The sequence below is a fragment of the Chlamydomonas reinhardtii genome, chromosome 16 (genome assembly GCF_000002595.2).
Source record: "Chlamydomonas reinhardtii strain CC-503 cw92 mt+ chromosome 16, whole genome shotgun sequence".
Classification (NCBI taxonomy): Eukaryota; Viridiplantae; Chlorophyta; class Chlorophyceae; order Chlamydomonadales; family Chlamydomonadaceae; genus Chlamydomonas; species Chlamydomonas reinhardtii.
The window spans coordinates 3381885-3399418 of NC_057019.1; the positions used below are offsets into that span (position 1 = coordinate 3381885).

At 63.4% G+C, this 17534-nt stretch overlaps 3 protein-coding genes across 3 annotated transcripts; 1 reads left to right on the forward strand and 2 right to left on the reverse strand.

Moving 5' to 3' along the window:
* The first annotated feature begins 294 nt into the window (after positions 1–294).
* On the forward strand, positions 295–6206 carry CHLRE_16g668125v5 (uncharacterized protein). Its single transcript, XM_043071099.1, has 7 exons — positions 295–1702; positions 1808–2316; positions 2426–2519; positions 3206–4015; positions 4247–4672; positions 5088–5596; positions 5917–6206. The coding sequence occupies exons 1-7, from the start codon at positions 376–378 to the stop codon at positions 5920–5922; spliced, it is 3681 nt and encodes a 1226-aa protein (XP_042915721.1). The 5' UTR covers positions 295–375; the 3' UTR covers positions 5923–6206.
* Positions 6207–6689: 483 nt separating this feature from the next.
* Positions 6690–7854, reverse strand: CHLRE_16g668481v5 (uncharacterized protein). Its single transcript, XM_043071108.1, has one exon. It carries the CDS (start codon positions 7702–7704, stop codon positions 7309–7311), a length of 396 nt encoding a protein of 131 aa, XP_042915722.1. The 5' UTR covers positions 7705–7854; the 3' UTR covers positions 6690–7308.
* A 4973-nt stretch (positions 7855–12827) lies between these two features.
* On the reverse strand, positions 12828–16774 carry CHLRE_16g668837v5 (uncharacterized protein). The gene is made up of 3 exons (XM_043071116.1): positions 16439–16774; positions 15559–16334; positions 12828–15461 (listed from the first exon to the last, which is right to left on the reverse strand). Exons 1-3 carry the CDS (start codon positions 16684–16686, stop codon positions 15433–15435), a joined length of 1053 nt encoding a protein of 350 aa, XP_042915723.1. The 5' UTR covers positions 16687–16774; the 3' UTR covers positions 12828–15432.
* Positions 16775–17534: the final 760 nt, after the last annotated feature.

Sequence of the window (17534 nt, forward strand, 5' to 3'; positions counted from 1 at the left end):
GTCGCTCGCACGTATGGGGCACCTGGGAGCCACAACGGTGTGCTGCTCACCCTGGCCTTGCCCGACCTGCCACATGCGCACCGGGAGCAGTGGCGCTTCCCCACGTACCTGCTGTTTCACCCCTCGCTGCGTTTGGAGCTCGAGCAGCGCTTGGAGGCGCACGTTGCCGCAAATCCCGTGGCCAGTACAGGTGACGGCGCTTGCACGCAATGGGAGGCGGACAAGTTCTTCTTGCGGGAGGCCGCCACCAGCATCCACCGTCGGCATGCACGCCAGACCCGGGATGGGCTGCATGGCGTGGTGCTGGCCGCAGACGCGGCCGCTGCCCTGGCCGACCAGCCGGGTGCCAGCGCCGCGCAGCGTCAGGCTGCGGCCATGGCCAACTTGGCGGTGCGGGAGGAGCGGGCAGCTGCCGCAGCGGCCAGCCACAATGCCTGCGCTGCACTGATGGAGGAGCATGGGGAGCGGGGCACTCGCTGGTTCCATCGGCAGGCTGACGAGCCAGCAGCCGGCGCGCAGGAGCCCATCACGCACTTGAAGGTGCCGGGGCAACCGGCGCCTGTGGCGCTCACGGGGCCGGGCACGCGCAACACTGTCTCCGCCGCCGCCGCAGCCATGTACAGCAGCACCAGCCCCACCGGCCTGTTCCGCGTGCAGCCGGTCTGTACGGCGTCGCAGCAACAGCTTCTGGCGGCCATTGACCGCAAGGTTCCGGCGGATCTGCAGGCCGCCGCAGAGGGGTCCGGTGACGGCGCCCTCAGTGATGCCGAGCTGATGGCAGCGCTGGCTGGCTCCGCCAATGGTAAAGCGCCTGGGTCGGATGGGGTGCCGTACGAGGTGTACAAGGTTTTCTGGGCGCTGCTGGGTCCGCGCTTGTGTGCTGCTGCTGCCGCTGCCTTTGCTGCCGCTGCAGACGCCCACGATGGCGGCGAAATGGCGGCGGCGCTGCCCGCCTCCTGGCGGGAGGGCATCATCACGCTCATCTACAAGGGCAAAAGCCTGGACCGCGCCGAGCTGGCGTCCTACCGGCCCATCACGCTGCTCAACTGCGACTTCAAGATGGTGTCCAAGGCCGTCAGCGCCCGCCTGCAGCCCGCCCTGGATGCAGTTGTGGATGAGCTGCAGACCGCGTTTATCACCGGCCGCTGGATTGGAGACAACGCGCTGTACCTCCAAGGCCTGATCGAATGGATGCGCCTGGACGTGGGCGCGGACGGCACGCCACGGCAGGGTGGTGCGCTGTACTTCTTGGACATAGAAAAGGCGTATGACCAGGTGCACCGGCAGTGGCTGTATGCGTCCGCAGAGGGACTGGGGTTTGGGCCGCGCATGCTGCGCTGGATCCGCCTGCTCACTGCCAACGGCTCTGCCCGCGTGTGTGTGAACGGGATGCTCTCTGACGCCTTCCCAGTGCTGAACGGCTTGCCGCAGGGCAGCACCGCCTCACCACCCCTGTGGGTCATCCAGATGCAGCCACTGACGTCCTTTCTGCGGCGGCAGGTGGAGCAAGGGGCACTGCGCACGCCCCTGTTACCCAGCGGCGAGCAGGCACCGCCTGCTGCCCACCACGCTGACGACACGACCCTCACGGCGCGCGACCCGGCAGTGGACGGGCCGGTCCTGATGGCGGCAGTACAGCTGTTCTGCCGCGCGTCCAACGCCGTGTCCATCCGGACAAGAGCAAGGCCATGGGCCTTGGCAGGTTTGCGCACCTGACGGGCCCTTGCGCACACGGGGGTGCCGTTTACCACTGGCGCCGTGACGCACCTGGGTGTGCCCCTGTCGTGGGACTCTGATGCGGCTGCAGCTGACTTGTACACCCGGCGGGCTCGCGGCATGGCGTTTGTGGCGCGTCTGTGGGCTGCCCTGTCTCTGACCCTGGTTGGCCGTGTGCACATTGCGAAGCAGGTGTTGGCGGCGAAGCTGGCCTACCACTTCAGCTTCCTCAACCCGTCGCCTGCACAGCTGAAGGAACTCACCGACCTGGTGGACCACTTTGCTGCGCGCTCCATGCACGCTGAGGACGCCAGCCTGGTGTCGCATGGGAACCCGCTCCTGCTGCCCAAGCGGGAAACGGCCTGTCTGCCGTACAAGGATGGGGGTGTCAACCACGTCGACCTGCCTGCGTTCCTGTCTGCCCTGCAAGCTAAGACTTTTGCCCTCCTTGCCCAGCCAGGCCGGCAACCCTGGAGGACGCTCACCCGGGCGCTGCTTACCCATGTGCGCCCGGACTCCGCCACCACGTGGGCGTGGGTGTACAGCGACGCGCCAGCGCCAGCGGGGCTGCCTGCCCGGCTGGCGGCCGCAGTCGGCCACGTGCGGAGCGCGGGTGTGGAACAGCATCCACCGCAGCCAGTCACTCAGCCGCCAGCGTTTCACTGCCGCCACGCTAACCCCTGAAACCCTGTCGGCTCTGCCCACTCAGTTTCTCACCGCACAGCTCAAGGCGGCTAAGCTGGAGCACTTTGTTGCCATCTGGTCGGCGGGTGGCGCGCTTTGTGAAGTGGAGGAGGTTCAGGGTGGGTCACCGAAGTTGAACTTGCGGCTGACGCTTGCATCACCTGTGCAGGCCCCCTAGATTTCCTTTTGGGCGGCGGTTCGTTCCAGGCGCTGGCGTGGCGTATTATCGTCATCAGCTTATCTGGCGCCCATGTGTTTTAGCTCTGGCTGGCGTCGCAGCGCCTGGGCGGCTGTGGGGCTTCCTGCACAGCGCGTCTTGCAGCGGACTGGAGCCCGCGTAGTCAGCGCCACATCTGGCCCGTTTAGTTTTCTGCTTGTGTCTCCTCTGCAGGTTCTCCTGGGGTGTTGCTTATGCAACCGACTTGTGGGAGTGGGGTGGGTTTGGGCGGGGCGAGTGCGTAGCGCTGGTGTTTCTTTTTCTGGCGCGCGGTGGTGGTGGTTCTTGCGGTTAGGCTGTGGTGTAGGTTGGTGCTTGGGTTAGGTCTGGCGGTGTTTTTGTGCGACCCCTCCCGGGGGGCGGGGGGGCCAGCCTCCTGCTCTGTCTGCCGGGTCGGGGTGGGGTGGGGTGGGATGGATGGGGGTGGTTGGTGGCGGTTTTCGAGGTGTTTGTTTTCTGTTTTTCTTCTCTTCTCTTCTCTTCTTGCCCTGTCAGGGTTCTGGTCTCGGGGACCAGGCTGCTTTCAGGCAGCAGGGGGGCAGCGCGTCTGCCCCTGTTCAACCTTGTAAGGATGACTCCTCAAAAAAGCGGCGCCGCCACAGTGGCGGGTTAGCCTGGACCAGCTGTGGGTGGCTAATGCTGCGGGGGCTGTGTCCTACGTCCACTACACGGGGCGGCTCGTGGAGCCTGGGCCTGGCGTGCTGCCCCCGGCGGTGGATGGCGCGTGGCAGCCTGCCTGTGTGCTGCAGCATCGCAAGCCGCGGCACCTGTGGACCTTTGAAGATCGGGCGGCGTACGATGCAGCATCACCAGGGGACCGGGCGGGGGCGTGGCCTCGGGCGCCGTACTTCCTGGCGCCGGAGGCTGGGGTGGTGGTGCACCCGGAGCACTGCCGGATTGCGGGTGTCAGCTTGGCGGACTACACAGTGCGGGACGTGCGGCGGGCCATCACCGCGGCTAACCCGGCCGCACCTCCGCCTCCGGCCGGCCCCGCAGCCATGCCGTGCCCGGCGCCAGCACAGCAGGCGGGGGGTTCGGGGACCCAGCCGGCGGCACAGTCGCGGCTGGCGGAGCGGGAGGCGGAGTGGCAGCATGCAGCGGCGCAGCTGACCACCACGGCGGCGCAGCACTTCAACAATAACCCGGTGGCTCTGGACCCCTGGCTCCACCGCACCTCTGCGGCAGCCGGGCTGCAGAACACGCCGGCGAGAGAACTGCAGTCGTATGCATCCCCGTTCCAGCACTCGGGTGAGGGGCCGCGGCGTTCCGCGCGGCTGCAGGAGCAGGCGGCGGGCGGGGCGGGACCTAGCACGGGGCCTGCCACGGCGGCGGCGGCAGCAGCGGTGGCGGTGGAGGGCGACCCTCGCACGCCGCCCCCGGATGCGTCCCTTCTGCGGGGTACGTGGCGGAGGCTGTGGGACAGTCACGCTAGTCGGGGGGCAAAGGTGCTGGTGTACCGGCTACAACATGCTTACCTGCCTTGCGGGCTGTACAGGGCGGGCAAGGGAATTCGTCCACGGGTGACCACGGGGTGCGGGGGGTTGGGGGCGCACTGTCCTCACCCCGCCTGCGGGCCACCTGGCCCGCGGGCGTGGGCCAGCCTGACGCACATCTTCCTGGAGTGTCCAGCTTATGCGCAGGCGAGGACGTGGCTGCAGCAGCTGTGGGCCTGCGTTGCGCCCCAGGCAGCGGCGCCGCCAGTGACGGACGCGGGCTTCATGCTGGGGGACCGCATGGGTATGTGGGCCTCAGGCCCGCGGGGGGCGGGCGCGCTGCTGTGGAGCACTTTGCGGGCCACCTTCTTGTACACCGTCTGGTGTGCGTACTGGTCCCGCGAGCCTGCTAAGCAGACGTCGGAGCATGTGGTTCGGGAGGTGGTCAGCGAGCTGCGCAGGGTGATGCAGCTGCGTTTCACTGCCGCCACGCTAACCCCTGAAACCCTGTCGGCTCTGCCCACACAGCTTCTCACCGCGCAGCTCAAGGCGGCTAAGCTGGAGAACTTTGTTGCCATCTGGACGGCGGGTGGCGCGCTTTGTGAAGTGGAGGAGGTTCAGGGTGGGTCACCGAAGTTGAACTTGCGGCTGACGCTTGCATCACCTGTGCAGGCCCCCTAGGTTTCCTTTTGGGCGGTGTTTCTTTCCAAGCGCTGGCGTGGTGTACTATTGTCATCAGCTTATCTGGCGCCCTTGTGTTTTAGCTCTGGCTGGCGTCACAGCGCCTGGGCGGCTGTGGGACCTCCTGCACAGCGCGTCTTGCAGCGGGCTGCAGCTTGTAGATGAGCGTGATGATGCCCTCCCGCCAGGAGGCGGGCAGCGCTGGGCCCGTGTCCATCCGGACAAGAGCAAGGCCATGGGCCTTGGCAGGTTTGCGCACCTGACGGGCCCTTGCCCACACACGGGGGTGCCGTTTACCACTGGCGCCGTGATGCACCTGGGGGTGCCTCTGTCGTGGGACTCTGATGCGGCTGCAGCTGACCTGTTCACCCGGCGGGCTCGCGGCATGGCGTTTGTGGCGCGTCTGTGGGCTGCCCTGTCTCTGACCCTGGTTGGCCGTGTGCGCATTGCGAAGCAGGTGCTGGCGGCGAAGCTGGCCTACCACTTCAGCTTCCTCAACCCGTCGCCTGCGCAGCTGAAGGAACTCACCGACCTGGTGGACCACTTTGCTGCGCGCTCCGTGCACGCTGAGGATGCCAGCCTGGTGTCGCACGGGAACCCGCTCCTGCTGCCAAAGCGGGAAACGGCCTGTCTGCCGTACAAGGATGGGGGTGTCAACCACGTCGACCTGCCTGCGTTCCTGTCTGCCCTGCAAGCTAAGACTTTCGCCCTCCTTGCCCAGCCAGGCCGGCAACCCTGGAAGACGCTCACCCGGGCGCTGCTTACCCATGTGCGCCCGGACTCCGCCACCACGTGGGCGTGGGTGTACAGCGACGCGCCGGCGCCAGCGGGGCTGCCTGCCCGGCTGGCGGCCGCGGTCGGCCACGTGCGGAGTGCGGGCGTGGAACAGCATCCGCCGCAGCCAGCCACTCAGCCGCCAGCGGCGCCACCACAGTGGCGGGTTAGCCTGGACCAGCTGTGGGTGGCGAACGCTGCGGGGGCTGTGTCCTACGTCCATTACACGGGGTGGCTCTTGGAGCCTCGGCCTGGCGTGCTGCCCCCGGCGGTGGATGGGGCATGGCAGCCTGCCTGTGTGCTGCAGCACCACAAGCCGCGGCACCTGTCTCTTTACTTTACTTTACTTTACTTTACTTTACTTTACTCTCTTCTCTTGCTATTCTTGCATCCTCCTTTCCTTCTGCACAGCTTTGAAACAGTCGACGTCATTTCTCTCGCGCTGTTTGACTTGCTTCCTTTTGTTTTAGGCTTCTTAAGGCCTACGAACCACTGTGACGCAGTTTGCATTTGTGGGCGTGCTCGTTTTTTGTCAGTCCACTTTGCAGCTGTAGCGCGACACTCCCTCTCCAGCGCCCTTCAGCCTATGCCAGCTTGTGCTTTGGAACTCGACACCGCTATGGAATAGGATTCTGGCGGTTCAGGAGCGTCGCCGTGGAGTTGGCGACATTTCGCTTGTCGGCATTTTAACATCTCGGCGAGCACCACACTTCACCAGCTTGGAGCAGGCGGCGTATCAACCTTTGTGGTTGGTCATTTGCATCGGCGCGTGCAGCAGGGTGCTTTGGGTGTGGCGGTCGGGGGAGCCCTGCAGCCCTTGTTGCCTGGCGCCTGGCTGCCTGGCGCCCGCCCTGCTGTGATGCCCTGTGAGTGCTGATCTTGGGCAGCTATGCAGTTGCTGGGTGATCCTGGTCGGTTCCGCCTGGTGTCTCAGCGCAGCCAAGACACCAGGGGCCCACACCAGCCATACAGCACACCCGCACACGGCGCGGCCACAGCAGCACACGCCGTGCCGTGTGGGGGGCCTGCGACTGGGCATCGCCGCCCCTTGCCAGACTTGGCAGCGGACCGCACCCCTGCAGGTGGGGGCAACGCTGCCAGCCTGTTCTTCAGCCCCGGGCTGCAGCTCCACCTTGCCCTGTCCACGCATAGCCTGGCGCATGGAGTGCAGGACCTTTTTTTTTGAGGAATCATCCTTACAAGGTTGAACAGGGGCAGACGCGCTGCCCCCCTGCTGCCCGAAAGCAGCCTGGTCCCCGAGACCAGAACCCTGACAGGGCAAGAAGAGAAGAAAAGAGAAGAAAACAGAAAGCAAACACCTCGAAAACTGCCACCAACCACCCCCATCCATCCCACCCCACCCCACCCCGACCCGGCAGACAGAGCAGGAGGCTGGCCCCCCCGCCCCCCGGGAGGGGTTGCACAAAAACACCGCCAGACCTAACCCAAGCACCAACCTACACCACAGCCTAACCGCAAGAACCACCACCACCGCGCGCCAGAAAGGAAAACACCAGCGCTACGCACTCGCCCCGCCCAAACCCACCCCACCCCCACAAGTCGGTTGCTTAAGCAACACCCCAGGAGAACCGGCAGAGGAGACACAAGCAGAAAACTAAACGGGCCAGATGTGGCGCTGACTAAGTGGGCTCCAGTCCGCTGCAAGACGCGCTGTGCAGGAAGGCCCACAGCCGCCCAGGCGCTGCCACTCCAGCCAGAGCTAGTACTCATGGGCGCCAGACAAGCTGATGACGATAATACGCCACGCCAGCGCCTGGAAAAAAATGCCGCCCAAAAGGAAATCTAGGGGGCCTGCACAGGTGATGCAAGCGTCAGCCGCAAGTTCAACTTCGGTGACCCACCCTGAACCTCCTCCACTTCACAGAACGTGCCACCCGTCGTCCAGATGGCAACAAAGTGCTCCAGCTTAGCCGCCTTGAGCTGTGCGGTGAGAAGCTGAGTGGGCAGAGCCGACAGGGTTTCAGGGGTTAGCGTGGCGGCAGTGAAACGCAGCCGCATCACCCTGCGCAGCTCGCTGACCACCTCCCGAACCACATGCTCCGACGTCTGCTTAGCAGGCTCGCGGGACCAGTACGCACACCAGATGGCGTACAAGAAGGTGGCCCGCAAAGTGCTCCACAGCAGCGCGCCCGCCCCCCGCAGGCCTGAGGCCCACATACCCATGCGGTCCCCCAGCATGAAGCCCGCGTCCGTCACTGGCGGCGCCGCTGCCTGGGGCGCAACGCAGGCCCACAGCTGCTGCAGCCACGTCCTCGCCTGCGCATAAGTGTAACACGGGCCTGGCGGACTTAGCCAGGGTTCGTGCCCCGAGCTTGCGACACGCAAGACTAGCTTTGGAGAGCACCTATGTGTGCGTATCAATAGCTTAGAACATTATCAATGGCTGTGATTTACAGGGCACAGTATTAAGGAGGGCGCGTATGCGCGTCCCCATCTCTGTACGGGGCTAGGCGAACCCGGCTATATTTAGCACTCGTCAGGGCCGCTTGGAGGTTACTCTTAGTATCGGAAGGATCGTCTCCTTCCCGGTGCCTTTATGCTACGGGAGCGCAGCTTCCTAGTATCCTCTCTCTGCTCTCTCCTCAACGGACTTTCCGTCCGCGTCCCTGTGTCGCGGCCTACGAAGGTCCTGGAGGTAAGCTTGCTCTGAATGCTTCTAAGTAGTTAGAGCCGGCGTTACAAGTGGTATCGAGGGTCCAGGGGGCCTTCGCGACCAAATGGGACAAAAGTCCGGCGGCTCCGCGCCGCCGGCGACCAAGCAGAAATCTGCTGGTGCTACGCGCACCACACATGGCAAGCCCACGGGAGCTACCACAGCCGCTGGGAAGCGGGCGTCAGACCAAACTTCTGACCATGTGAAATCTCGACGTGCTATTGCACAGGGAGCCGAGATGGGAGCTGCTAAGGACACCTCCGACGTCATGGATGACGCCAACGTGGTAAGTGGCGGTTCGCCAGCGGGCTCAGGGAAGCGCCGCATTCCTGGTCAGCATGGGAGCAACCAGGGCAGTCCAGGACAGGGCCATCGCGATTCCAATGGGGATACCGTGATGGGAGAGGTAGTTGGGCCTGGTGCGGGAGGCACCAGAGCTGGGGCAGCGGGAACGCAGCCGCCAGCCAGCACATTGCCTCCGTCTGCCTTGAACGCTACGGACCGGCGCAAGCGCCTCATGGCTGCTTACCTAGCTGCTTACGCTAGGGTCAATGGCCATGTCCAGCATTACACACGCGCGGCGCAACCAATTGTGACCGCCGATGATGTTGTGCGCGCTCATGAGCTCGCCACTGTCATGGGTACGTCCCTGACACTGACTAACCAAACCATGCTGGATTACATTCTGGATGTCGCGCAGAACGAGGCATTGCCTCCGGTTCCGACGACCGCTGGAGCGCCGGCTGACGCGCCGGCCGGCCCAATGCCGGCTGGTGGCGGCAACCGCGCCGTCCTGCCGACGGCCGTCACGCCGATGGACCCAGTCATGGCGGAGATTAAGCAGTCGCTGACGCGGCTGGACACGGCGCTCACGGACCTGAAGCTGCAGGCGCAGCACGACCGCAAGGAGCTGGAGGACCTGATCGCGCTCAACGCACCCCCTCCGGCGCCAGCAACGGACACCGACCTGACTAACACAGCGTCTGCTGATAGCAGCAGCACCAGCGAGTCGGAGCCCAGCGAGGCGGTCGATGACGAGCCCTCGGAGGTGGAGCCTCCGGCGGCGGAGCCCCCGGTGCAGGCTGCCGCTCCGGCGGCGGACGCCCCGCCGCCGATTCGGCTGCTGGCGTTCGGCGCCAAGCCGGCGGCCGCCAAGACGGCGCCCACCTCCACGGACCAGCACCGCCGGCGGCGCCAGAAGTACGTGAGCCTGGGCGTCTCCAGGTTCAGGCAGTCGCCGCAGTACGTGCCGCTGCGCGACGACCTGTACCGCCACCAGAACCGGGCGTCGATCAAGGCCTTCACCAAGGCCTTCGTCAAGAGCGTGGACGCCTACCTGACCGCCAAGCGCCTGGACAAGATGCAGGCGCTGGATGAGCTCCGCGCCTACGAGGCGATGGACATCGAGATGCCGCTCCAGTACCTGCGCGGCGAGAACGCGGAGAAGCTGACGGAGAACGACCGCCGGCGCTTCTACACGCAGCGCATCACGGCGCCGCCCACGTACGCGGCGGCGGCGGCGGCGGCACCGTCCACCATCGACGAGGTCATCGCGCAGCGCGACCAGGTAGGCACGGGTGGGACGGGCAAGAAGCCTAAGGTGCCAGAGCCGCAGAAGTTCTCGGGGGTGACTGACAAGCACATCACCTGCACTACCACCTGGTTTGACACGTTCGTTGAGTACTGTGACGAGCAGAAGCTCGAACCCTCACGGCATCTCCTTTTCTTTTGCACTGGGACGGCGCAAGAGTGGATGGTGGGGTACAGACACGACATGCAGCTAGCTAAGATGGCCATTACCACATCACGGTTGCGCACAGCGTTCCTCCAACAGTTTGGGGATGTGCGGCGTCACACGCCGGCGGAGGCCCGCCGACGTTTGATGATGCTAGAGCACAAGCAGCAGCCGGGGGAACGCATTGCCACCTACACGCAACGCTTCCGCCTCATTGCACGTGATGCACGGGACATGGCTGAGCTAGATCGCATTGAGCACTACATGAACGGGTTAGCGGCTCAGTTTCAGGCTGTATGCCGCACGGACTCCGAGGGCAAGGACTGGACGTCGCTTGACAGCCTTGTTAGCTACGCGCTGGGGCAGGAGTCACGGAAAACCCAATCTAAAGGTGCCACACTCGCGATTGCTAACACGTCACGCCCGCCCTTCCGATCCCGTCCCCGCAAACAGGGCTGCAGCACCGGCGGCGGTGGCGGAGGCGGAGGCGGCGGCTACGGCGGCAAGCGGCCCGGCGGCGGCGCCCGCGACAGCGGCAAGCCCAAGAAGATTCGCGCCGACCGGAACACCTGCCGCCACTGCTTCGAGCACTTCGCCAACGGCTTCCCGGCGCAGCACCTGCAGGACTGCGCGGTGCTGAAGCGCAAGAAGGCCATGGCGGCCTAGGGGGCTGGCAGTGAGCGAGAGGGCGCGGGTCGTGTGGATAGCGGCTCGCCTGGTCTTGGTAGTCCTTTAGCCATGGCGGTGACGCCGGAGACTGTGGTCATCCCTACCGTTACGACGAATGGGGTAGCTGCAATAGCTGCGGGTACGACGCAGGCTACGTTTCCACCACCGCCACTGCCAGGAGGCTCCGATAGCGCATTCAGTGCTGACGAGTTCCGCCTGGTGGAGAAATGGCTTGGCACGAAATTCACGTTTGATGCAGCGTGTAATGAAAAGGGTACCAACGCTAGATGCGCTCATTTTGCCTCTCCGTCACGTTCATTCCTCGAATCGGATGTGGCGGGAGAAACCCTCTGGTGTCACGCGCCGTACGAGCAGTTGACAGCATTCGCGGATCATTACCGCACGTGCAAGAACGTAAACCGACAGACACTAGTGCTGTATTCGTGGCCCCGCAATGGCCTGAGCTAGAGCAGTACTTTACCAAGAGCGGGTTTCGTCTGTTGAAGTCATACCCTACTGGGACACAGCTGTTCACGATCGCGGGAAGCAACCTCACGACGCTTGCAGCGCCGTGGCCAGTTCAGCTGTGGTATGACCCGCCAGAGCCGGATGCTAAGCTATCAGCCATAGCACCGAAGGTCAGCTACACTATGACGTTCCGTGGGCGCGCAGGTCACACCGACGTGACCACGCTGGTCGACAGCGGCGCTTGCACCGTTGGCACAGCCGACGGGTACATCAGCCAGAAGGCAGCCACCCAAATGGGACTGCGGGCAACCAGCTCTCCTACCCCTGCCGTTACACTAGCTGACGGCACGCGCAAGGCGCTAGGTGGTGTGGTGCAAACCCGCCTGCAAATGGGAGCTTACCACGGGACTGTTCACTTACTAGTGTTGCCTGACACCGTCACCGGAGCACAAATCATCCTGGGCACTGATTGGCTTAACCGCCACGGCGCACTTATGGATTGGGAGAGTCACACCCTCACGCTACGTCGTGGACACAAGCGGGTGGCATTACGGCCGGCATACACCGAATCCCCAGACATGTTAGCGGGCTCAGTTTACGCTGACCCAATGCAAGTCATGGACTACGTGCGTGCCCTATTGCACGATGCCTCAACCCCCCGCAACCTTATCTCGAAGAACGAGTTCGCGCGGTGCGTTACCACATACGGGGAACACGCCTTTCTTGCGGTGGTCCGATGGCCGGACCCGACCGACGAAGCGTGGACCCCCACATGCGCACTGGCCGCAGCCACTCTCCCCACTCTAGGTGACACGGGACTAATTCCCGCACACGATCTGCAAAACCTCTTAACAGAACACGCGGATGTGTTTGAAGAGCTGAAAGGGATACGCAAGGATACCACCGGCATTTCACATACAATCCCCCTGGTGGAAGGCGCTCACCCGCCCTCAAAGCGTATGTACCGCCTGTCTCAGGGTGAGACTACCGAGGTTAACAAACAGGTGGCCGATCTGTTAGCGAAAGGCTTTATCGAGCCTAGCAACTCTCCATTCGGAGCCCCAGTCCTGTTCGTGCAGAAAAAGGATGGCACACTACGTATGTGCCTTGATTTCCGGGCACTGAACAAGCTAACAGTGAAGCGCAATTACCCTATGCCCAACATTCAAGACCTCTTCGACCAACTCGAAGGTGCAAAGGTCTTCAGCTCGCTCGATTTGCAAAGTGGCTATTACCAAATTCCTATCACAAAAGAGGATCAGGAAAAGACGGCTTTCATAACGCCGAAGGGGCAGTATCAATTCAAGGTGTTGTGCTTCGGCCTCACCAATGCTCCTGCTTCTTTTCAAGCCACAATGAGTAAAATCTTCAAGAAGCAATTGGGGAAAACCGTGCTAGTATACCTGGACGATATCCTGGTTTTTAGCAAAACTCCAGAAGAACATCTTGCACACTTGCGAGAAGTACTCGGTGTTTTGCGTGAGCATGAATTCAAGGCGAAATTGCCGAAGTGCGACTTCAATAAGTCGGAATTGAAGTTCTTGGGGCACATCGTAGGCCGACACGGCGTGCGAGTTGATGAGGACAAGGTTAAAGTGGTGAAGGACTGGGCCACACCTACGAATCTAAAACAATTACGTTCGTTCCTCGGACTGGCAAATTACTTCCGCCGGTTCATCCAGGGGTACTCCTCCCTGGTCGCCCCCCTCATGGCCTTAACGGGAACGAAAGTACCGTTTGTCTGGACACCGGAGTGCCAGGCAGCATTCGAAGGCGTGAAGGTAGCACTTACAAGCGCACCCGTACTAGCCCTGCCTCGCTTTGACCTACCCTTTGAGGTATGGTCCGACGCGTCAATTTACGGCACGGGAGCTGTTCTCTTGCAAGATGGCAAGCCCGTAGCGTATACCAGCGCCAAGTTCAGCTCTGCTGAGCACAATTACACCACGACTGATCAGGAGTGCCTAGGAGTAATCCACGCACTTACTGAGTGGCGCTGCTACCTGGACGGAGCTTCCCACGTGACCCTTGTCACAGATCACCAACCTCTCACCTATTTGCAAGACCAAAAGAGCAGTAACTTACTGTCCAGACGTCAAGCACGCTGGATGGAGTTCTTGTCCCGATTCTCCTTTACATGGGAGTACCGCCCTGGCAGAATTAATGTGGCTGACCCAATATCTCGTATCTGGGAGCCCATGTGCGCAGCGCTCACACGCTCAGAGATTTCTTCGGACCTCCTTGACCGGATCCGTAAAGGCTATTCAGGTGACAGCCTATTCTCTGATTCGAGGGCATCAGCAAGCCTGCAGCTTAAAACCTCAGCGGGTCTCTGGTACAGAGACACCCAGGTGGTGATCCCTGCCGCTGATGGATTGCGGGAGCTGATATTGACAGAGTTCCATAACAGCCCCACAGCCGGGCACCGTGGTGCACGCCGCTTAAAGGAAGCAATTTCGAGGCGCTACTGGTGGCCACGTCTGGACGCAGACTGCACTGAGTACGTTGCCTCGTGCCCGGACTGTCAACGCAACAAGCCTTCCAACCAAAAGCCGGCTGGAAAGCTGCAGCCCCTCCCCATTCCGGAAGCGAACTGGGACAGCGTATCACTTGATCTGATAACGAAATTACCGACAACCCTTGCTGGGCACGACGCTATAGTGGTGTTTGTGGACCGGCTGAGCAAAATGACTCACTTTGCTCCCACACACAGCGACGTCGATGCTGAGGAATTAGCTGAAATTTTCCTCCAGTACGTGTTCAGACATCACGGTTTGCCAATCAACCTGGTGTCCGACCGTGGCTCTGTGTTCACGGGTCGGTTCTGGAAAGAGCTGTTCTCACGGCTACAAACTAAGCTGCATTTCTCTACAGCTTATCATCCGCAAACGGATGGCCAGACTGAACGAATGAATCGCCTTCTGGAAGAAACCCTGCGCCATTATATCGGCCCACTCCAAGATGATTGGGACAAACACCTGCCTCTTATCGAGTTTGCTATCAACAACTCGCAAAGCGGTAGCACTGGGGCGACACCCTTCGAACTCAACTACGGTCGACGACCTCGGGTGCCCGGTGACCTGGCCTTGCCTTCTAGCAACGTGCCAGCAGCGCAAAACTTCTCAGATGCCATGCGGCAGCGCATGGCGCACGCTAAAAAATGCCTGCGAGCGGCGCAGGACAGGCAGCGTGTGGCCACTGACTCCTGCCGTCGCGACAGCAAGTTCGACGTTGGGGATGACGTACTGCTATCAACCAAAAACATCAAACTCCGCATTCCTGGCGCAGCGAAGCTGATGCCTAGGTACATCGGTCCGTTCAAAATTCAGCGACGGATCGGTGCGGTGGCCTATGAATTGGCTTTGCCACCTGGCTACAAGATACACAACGTTTTCCACGTATCCTTGCTGAAAGCATGGAAGCCCGGCCAGGCGTACAATCCGCCACCGGCCATTCTTGAGGATAACGGTGATACCTATTGGTCAGTAGAGTCTCTTCTATTGCACCGTGATCGCAAGTGCGGGCGCAAGACCCTACGGGAGTTCTTGGTTAAGTGGGAGGGCTACGGGCCTGAGCATAACTCTTGGGAGCCTGAGGCTAACCTGCGGGAGTCCGCTCCGTTGGAAGAAGCCATCGAAGAATACCTTGCACGCACGGCTACTAAGCAAGCCGCGCGCGAGAAACGCATTAACACTGTCGCACAGCGCAGGGCTGACCGCAAGGCTGCCGCTACTCAGCGGTACGCCACGCGTAAGGCCACGCCTCCGGCGGCCCCTACCAAAGCTCCACGTCAGACACGTGGCAGGGCAACTTGAGTTACTACCGCTCCCGGGACGTTCGCTCCAAGGGGGGGGGAATGTAACACGGGCCTGGCGGACTTAGCCAGGGTTCGTGCCCCGAGCTTGCGACACGCAAGACTAGCTTTGGAGAGCACCTATGTGTGCGTATCAATAGCTTAGAACATTATCAATGGCTGTGATTTACAGGGCACAGTATTAAGGAGGGCGCGTATGCGCGTCCCCATCTCTGTACGGGGCTAGGCGAACCCGGCTATATTTAGCACTCGTCAGGGCCGCTTGGAGGTTACTCTTAGTATCGGAAGGATCGTCTCCTTCCCGGTGCCTTTATGCTACGGGAGCGCAGCTTCCTAGTATCCTCTCTCTGCTCTCTCCTCAACGGACTTTCCGTCCGCGTCCCTGTGTCGCGGCCTACGAAGGTCCTGGAGGTAAGCTTGCTCTGAATGCTTCTAAGTAGTTAGAGCCGGCGTTACAATAAGCTGGACACTCCAGGAAGATGTGCGTTAGGCTGGCCCACGCCCGCGGGCCAGGTGGCCCGCAGGCGGGGTGAGGACAGTGCGCCCCCAACCCCCCGCACCCCGTGGTCACCCGTGGACGAATGCCCTTGCCCGCCCTGTACAGCCCGCAAGGCAGGTAAGCATGTTGCAGCCGGTACACAAGTACCTTTGCCCCCCGACTGGCGTGGCTGTCCCACAGCCTCCGCCACGTACCCCGCAGAAGGGACGCATCCGGGGGCGGCATGCGAGGGTCGCCCTCCACTGCCGCCGCTGCTGCCGCCGCCGCCGCGGAGGTGCGGTGGAGCCAGGGGTCCAGAGCCACCGGGTTATTGTGGAAGTGCTGCGCCGCAGTGGTGGTCAGCTGCACCGCTGCACGCTGCCACTCCGCCTCCCGCTCCGCCAGCCGCGACTGTGCCGCCGGCTGGGTCCCCGGACCCCCCGCCTGCTGTGCTGGTGCTAGGCACGGCATGGCTGCAGGGCGGGCCGGAGCCGGAGGTGCGGCCGGGTTAGCCGCGGTGATGGCCCGCCGCACGTCCCGCACCATGTAGTCCGCCAAGCTGACACCCGGAATCCGGCAGTGCTCCGGGTGCACCACCACCCCAGCCTCCGGCGCCAGGAAGTACGGCGCCCGAGGCCACGCCCCCGCCCGTTCCCCTGGTGATGCTGCATTGTACGCCGCCCGCTCTTCAAAGGTCCACAGGTGCCGCGGCTTGCGATGCTGCAGCACACAGGCAGGCTGCCACGCCCCATCCACCGCCGGGGGCAGCACGCCAGGCCCAGGCTCCAAGAGCCGCCCCGTGTAGTGGACGTAGGACACAGCCCCCGCAGCGTTAGCCACCCACAGTTGGTCCAGGCTAACCCGCCACTGTGGCGGCGCCGCTGGCGGCTGAGTGGCTGGCTGCGGCGGATGCTGTTCCACACCCGCGCTCCGCACGTGGCCGACCGCGGCCGCCAGCCGGGCAGGCAGCCCCGCTGGCGCCGGCGCGTCGCTGTACACCCACGCCCACGTGGTGGCGGAGTCCGGGCGCACATGGGTAAGCAGCGCCCGGGTGACCTGACGACGCAGCCTCAGGGCCCCAGCCTGCCTACCTACCCAGTCCTTCTGGTGGGTGCCGCCACGGGGCTCCCAGAGGGCGAGCAGCTGTCTTCAGCCGGCGTCCGGGAAGTGACCAGCGCTGCCTTGTCAGTGCTGGACACCATGTGCAGGCAGCGCAACCAGCCGCAGCTCTTGCAGGGCCACTCTCTGCACAGCACAGGCCGCCCCTCCCGCACGTTTGCGGGGCTGGCCTTCAGCCGGCGCGCGACCAGCGCCAGCAAAGCAGCCTTCACAGCGGAGCTCATGCGCAGGTCACCGCTGGCGGTACCGCTCCAGCGCGGTCAGGCTGTCCTCACGGTTCACGTGCCAGTGGACACCCGGCCCATCATTCCGAGCACCTACACCGTCACGGTCAAGATGGTAGGGGGCCCTGTGTGGGGGGCTTTCCGCGGTCGCACCAAGTTGGTGCTGCAGGCGGGCGGCTATCCCACCACCTCGGACCCCTCTAACCTGGCGTGTGCTTATGTGGTCTCAGAGCAGTGCGCCAAATCCGTGGGCCCCAAGGGGGAGCCCCAGGCCCCCGCAGGCCAGGGCATCACCAACCACATCTTTGCCTGTGTGCGGGGCCCCATCTGGGACCCGCAGCTCTCTCACCTGCACAGTGCCAAGTTTGAGATGCCCGGTGAGGAGCCCATGCAGGTGGAGGTCCGTGGCGCCCCCCAGGCGGCTGGGACGGCCACGACAGCTGCGGCAGGCAGCCCTACTCCGGCTGCAGCCGGGGTCGCCGACCTGGGTGGCAACGCCTTGGGTGTGGTGAGGCCCGCGGCTGCCATGGCGACCGCAGCGGACATCGTTGACCACGTGGGGGACGTGCAGATGCAGGAGGCGGCGGGTTTGGGTGACACGGCGGCTGCAGCTGGTGGCGCCAGCGGGCCACACAGCGGGGCCCCGCCCCCGCTGCCTGTCCTGGTGGCGGGGGGAAGCAACCGTACTGCTGCGGCTGCCCTGCGGGCCGCGCTGCAGCAGCAGCCCTCTTCACAGCAGCGGGTGGCAGCGGGAGGGCTTAGCGGGGTCCAGCCGGCGGCAAGCGTGGGGGGGCCGCCGGCGGCCAGGCCTCGCCCTGCCGGTGCTGGGCCGGCTGGCGTGCAGCAGC

Excerpts from the sequence above, each read along its gene's own strand:
- CHLRE_16g668125v5 (XM_043071099.1), top strand. The coding sequence starts at position 376 with ATGGCCAACTTGGCGGTGCGGGAGGAGCGGGCAGCTGCCGCAGCGGCC. Across the intron at positions 2,520-3,205 it reads TGAAGTGGAGGAGGTTCAGG|CGGCGCCGCCACAGTGGCGG; the intron begins GTGGGTCACCGA and ends TCCTCAAAAAAG. Across the intron at positions 4,673-5,087 it reads TGAAGTGGAGGAGGTTCAGG|CTGACCTGTTCACCCGGCGG; the intron begins GTGGGTCACCGA and ends ATGCGGCTGCAG.
- CHLRE_16g668481v5 (XM_043071108.1), bottom strand. The coding sequence starts at position 7,704 with ATGCTGGGGGACCGCATGGGTATGTGGGCCTCAGGCCTGCGGGGGGCG.
- CHLRE_16g668837v5 (XM_043071116.1), bottom strand. The coding sequence starts at position 16,686 with ATGAGCTCCGCTGTGAAGGCTGCTTTGCTGGCGCTGGTCGCGCGCCGG. Across the intron at positions 16,335-16,438 it reads GCACCCACCAGAAGGACTGG|CGACGCGCCGGCGCCAGCGG; the intron begins GTAGGTAGGCAG and ends GTGGGTGTACAG. Across the intron at positions 15,462-15,558 it reads GGATGCGTCCCTTCTGCGGG|GGCGGGCAAGGGCATTCGTC; the intron begins GTACGTGGCGGA and ends CGGGCTGTACAG.